Raw genomic sequence first — 4657 nt, 5'->3', positions numbered from 1 at the left:
TTATTTATTATTTATTAATTATAATATATAAATTTGTTATAAATTTATTTATTATTTATTATTATATTATTAATTATATTATTATATTATATATATTATTATTATATTATTAATTAGCACAAAGGAATAATAGAATATAAAATATTGTATCGTTTTCATTTAATTGGATTTAAATTATAACCTATCATACTGGAATTTTTTAAATGTACTTTAAAATACTTTTGTGTAAACATAAACGCAAATTTTGACAAAACAAACAATTCATTTTATCTCCAGATATAGGCAAAATATAGGTCATTACTACTTATATATTGCCCAACCGTGACAATTCGTCATAATTTAACAGTCGCAATTCAGATATACTGCTTACATTCCTTAAAATTAATTGTCAGTAGTAAAATATCTCATACGCCTTAGTTCATATGCCTCAGTTCTGATATTTATTAAAATTTTTTATCTTTTTGACCAGAGAAAATATTTTTCAGAAAAATGATAAGGTGGTTGCTGCTGATGTATCTTGGCATAGCTTGTGTTACAGACATTCATTCAAGAAATTTGACAAATTCGTTGAAAGTCATTTACGAATGGAAATATATTGATTACGATTTCGGTAGTGATGAAAAAAGACAAGCTGCCATTCAATCAGGCGATTACAATTATACAATGAATTATCTTTTCGATACCGATCAATGGCGTGGTAAATTATTTTAAACGATTATTATTCCGTAATATTTTTTCATTATTCAAATTTTTCGATTATTATCATCATTCAGAAATATCCCATGTTTTCCTTTCTAGATAAGACTTTTGCTATTATAATGAAGTTTAATGGTGTGCCTTCTTCTTTGAATGTGATAACTAATAAAACTGGCAACGGTGGACCTCTTCTAGCACCATATCCTGATTGGACATGGGCGAAAAATGAGAATTGCTCTGGTATCATGAGTGTTTACAAGATTGAGGTAATCAGAAACTTTTTCTGTGATTACATTCAAAATTAATGTTATTTTTCAAAATAAAAAAGCTCAATTTACGTACGATATTTAGATTGATATATGTGACAGATTATGGGTCTTGGACTCAGGTCTCATCAATAATGTCCAATCCGTATGTCCTCCACAACTTCTTGTCTTCGATCTGAATACTTCACAATTGTTAAAGCAAGTCAAAATACCGCACGATATTGCTGTGAATACTACCACAGGAAGAGGAGCTCTGGTGACTCTAAGTGTTCAATCGTTGAGTTGCGAAGTGAATGGATCCACTCTTGTAAGTGTAATAAAGACAATTCTATTTTTCCTGAAAAATTTTTAATTTTAGCATCGTAATTTATGATCTGTTTATTTAATTTTTTTTTAGAAAATTAGATTATTTAATTGGAAGTTTTTGAAATTAATTTCGATTGAATTGATTATTTTTGTTTCTGCATGAATTTTATAATAATCTCATTCCAGAATGATAAAAAAATTTTTTATTAAAATAGATATTATTTTCAAAATGAAGCATAAAATTAATAAAATTAAGTGAAAAAATTAAAATTTATAAAATTATAAATAATTTCGTTTTTTTATGAATAACTTTCTCATTTACAAATATGTTACATGAAAACATACGATTACCTTATCATTCTTTATTTTATTACCTACGGAAGGTTATCTGCTTGTGCGCTTTTTTTTTCATTGTTGGTTATATATTGAATAATTGTCACTTATTTATTTTACTTAATGCAAACGTACAAGTAATCTATAAAATTAATATAGGAACATATTTGTACCTATTATTTAAAAATTAATATTAAAAAATGAAAAATGAAGTTTGAATAAATTAAAAATATCATTTTGTAAATGATAAAGAAGTATTATACGAAAAAAAATTATTATCAAATCTATATTTATTTTAAAAAGTGAAATGCTAGAATGCATTATAAGAATTATTTTATTGATGCAATAAATGAAACAAATCATACTTACTTTCTAAATTGTAGCAATTAACGTCAACAGTGATAAGCTCAACGAATTGCATTGTTCATAGCTTTGCAAGCAATGCTAAGATCATATGCGTATGCACAGAACTAGTGCCATCTATCAAAGTTCTAATCCAATTTTTTTGAATGTCATACAAGATAGATGGCATTAGTTATGCGCAGGCGTACATTATATCCTTATATCCTTAAGATTACAAAACAAATTTATATGAAATATATAAAATATTTATATATGATATATTATCTGTTTATATAAAATTTTATATTTTAGAGTTCTTTAAAATTTAATACAAGTATCTATAGTTTGTATATACAATATCCTATAATTGTATTTAATATAACAGGAGGTGTAAAAAAAACTCTTCGTAAAAAAAAAAATAAATCAAAAATATATAAAATAACATTTTTTTATTTGATATTTTAAATGCAGTACGATAGCTATGAAAATGAACAAATTATTTAAAAATATTAAATTTTTGATGCACATTTATTTTTCTTTATTTTTTAATACGTGTACTTTATATTTATTTTTTTTTATCCTTTGTTTTCATTATATTATTATAATATCGATTAAAATTATATATTTCGTATAATTTTGCAACAGGTGTACATAGGAGACAACGAAGGTTTCGCTTTAATTATCTACAACAATTCAGATAATTCTTTCCAACGATTGACTTCAAGTACCTTCGCAAGTGATCCTAGATATAGCGTATTCACAATCGACGGAGAGAGCTTTATATTGCAAAGTGGAATTTTTGGAATGGCACTAAGTCCTCTGACCCAAAATCTTTATTATAGCGCTCTGACTTCTCACAGATTGAATTATATCAACACGGAACAGTTCATAAAATCACAATATCAGGCGAATAACGTGCATTATGAAGGGTAAATATATCGATAAATAATGTATTTAACATTATTCATATTATGTATTAATCTGCAATCTTTTTTGGAAAATCGATTCTATCTAGAACGAAAAAAACACAAAAATTGGAAAAATTAAAAATTCTTAACTTTTTTTCGATCTTAAAGCGTTTCACGAATATGTTAAAATATATTTCTATATTTTTATCAATTTCAGAAAAGAAAATATTTTATGGACTCAAGCATCGGCTAAAGGAATATCGGATAATGGTGTTCTCTTCTTCGGACTTGTGGGTGATACATCTCTTGCTTGCTGGAACGAGAATCGATTACTTGACAGAAGAAATATTGTTAGTCGTATTTTTTTTCACATTTTCTTTGAAATACAAATACACTTTTCTTCTAATGAAAAATTGCTTTATATAAATTAATAACACTTTCTTTTTTATGCAATAAATTAATAATAGATTTATCTCTTTGACTTTTTTTTTTAAATCAAAGATGGCTGCGTGAATTTTTAAAACTATCAGATAACTTTTGATTAAATGATCATGTCGATCGATCAAAAATAAACTAATTGAGAAACTAATTGATTAATTAAAAAGTAAAATTTATTTTGAAATTACAGGAAGTGGTCGCCAAGAATAAAGAAACTCTTCAAGCCATTACTGGTCTTAAAGTTAAAAGAAACTTTTTATTTATCGTTATAAGTGGATTACCTGTTGAATATGAATATGTATTGGTTGTAAGTAACAGAATACAAAAACTATTCTACGGTTTTGATTTCAATGATGTGAATTTTCGAATTTTAACTGCGAGTGTGAACGATTTGATAAAGAACACTCGTTGCATATCTCCTGAAATCAATCCTTTGTAAATCAAATCCTTATTATTCTATAATCTGTATGTATAATAAACAAATTCTAACGAAATAAAGAATTTCTGTTAATATTTTTCAATTTTATTATTAATAATATTAATATTTTCAATTTATTACTTTTAAGAATTGTTATAATTATTTAAAATAGCTTTATTAATTTCGATGACTTTGAATCATATCATCAAGATTATCATTCTGAACAATTTTTTTGGTATAGATTAATTATTAATTAAATCAAAGTACATCGATTTTACGTTCTACTTCTAATACTTGTAACAATTATACGAGGATTTTTATTGTATAGAGAAAAATATTTTTAACTCATATAAATAGTAATAAAGAAATGGAATACGTGTTTTGTTTTACATTGCTTTTATATTTTCTTTTTTAAATTTCTAAAAGCGAATATATATGAAAATTTCGTTTTTATTCTAGCAATTGGTGAGGATAACTGTATGATAATTAAGCGGGCACAATGTATAATAGTTAACTGTGCACTGTTTATATTCTTAAATTATATAATTAATATAGGAGTATAAAATAAAATTATACAAATATTATGTTACCAAAATTTTTATGAAAAGATAGAATTTTTTTTACACTTGTATGAAAATTCTACTGACAAAAGATTTCAGTAATTATAAGGTTAATCATATGAAGATCCTTAAAAATAATAATTTAAGTCATATACATATATATATATAAATTATTTAATTTTTAAAAGATAATAATGAATTAATATTTAATATTAAAAAAGAGATTAATTTTGTTTGTATATTTTTATATTTTAATATGTACAATATACATATAATTGTATAATTATATATTATATATAACATATATAATATTGAGTAATTGAAATCAATTATCATCAAATTAATATTATTAGGTATTATATAGCATCTCAATATATATATATATATATA

The 4657-nt window shown here is 23.9% G+C and overlaps 1 protein-coding gene and 1 long non-coding RNA gene across 5 annotated transcripts in view; one reads left to right on the top strand and one right to left on the bottom strand.

Moving 5' to 3' along the window:
* Positions 1 to 3800, top strand: part of LOC102678719 (major royal jelly protein 1-like) — a 4704-nt gene extending 904 nt beyond the window's left edge. For 3 of the 4 annotated variants that reach the window (XM_006616357.2, XM_031510774.1, XM_006616358.2), the window contains exons 2-7: positions 486 to 697; positions 799 to 962; positions 1048 to 1269; positions 2589 to 2872; positions 3069 to 3201; positions 3480 to 3800. In XM_006616357.2, coding sequence (XP_006616420.1) covers positions 486 to 697; positions 799 to 962; positions 1048 to 1269; positions 2589 to 2872; positions 3069 to 3201; positions 3480 to 3728 — 1264 coding nt within the window. In that variant the 3' untranslated portion in view covers positions 3729 to 3800. Of the gene's footprint in view, positions 1 to 179; positions 388 to 485; positions 698 to 798; positions 963 to 1047; positions 1270 to 2588; positions 2873 to 3068; positions 3202 to 3479 lie in introns of those variants that run through there. The other variant, XM_006616359.2, reaches the window with a different exon arrangement.
* On the bottom strand, positions 722 to 1760 carry LOC102678635. The gene is made up of 2 exons (XR_421885.2): positions 1620 to 1760; positions 722 to 1299 (listed from the first exon to the last, which is right to left on the bottom strand). It is a non-coding gene; the product is annotated as an uncharacterized LOC102678635 (long non-coding RNA).
* Positions 3801 to 4657: the final 857 nt, after the last annotated feature.

Source organism: Apis dorsata, unplaced genomic scaffold (genome assembly GCF_000469605.1).
Source record: "Apis dorsata unplaced genomic scaffold, Apis dorsata 1.3 scaffold_260, whole genome shotgun sequence".
Classification (NCBI taxonomy): Eukaryota; Metazoa; Arthropoda; class Insecta; order Hymenoptera; family Apidae; genus Apis; species Apis dorsata.
This window is presented reverse-complemented; position numbering and strand designations above follow the sequence as displayed.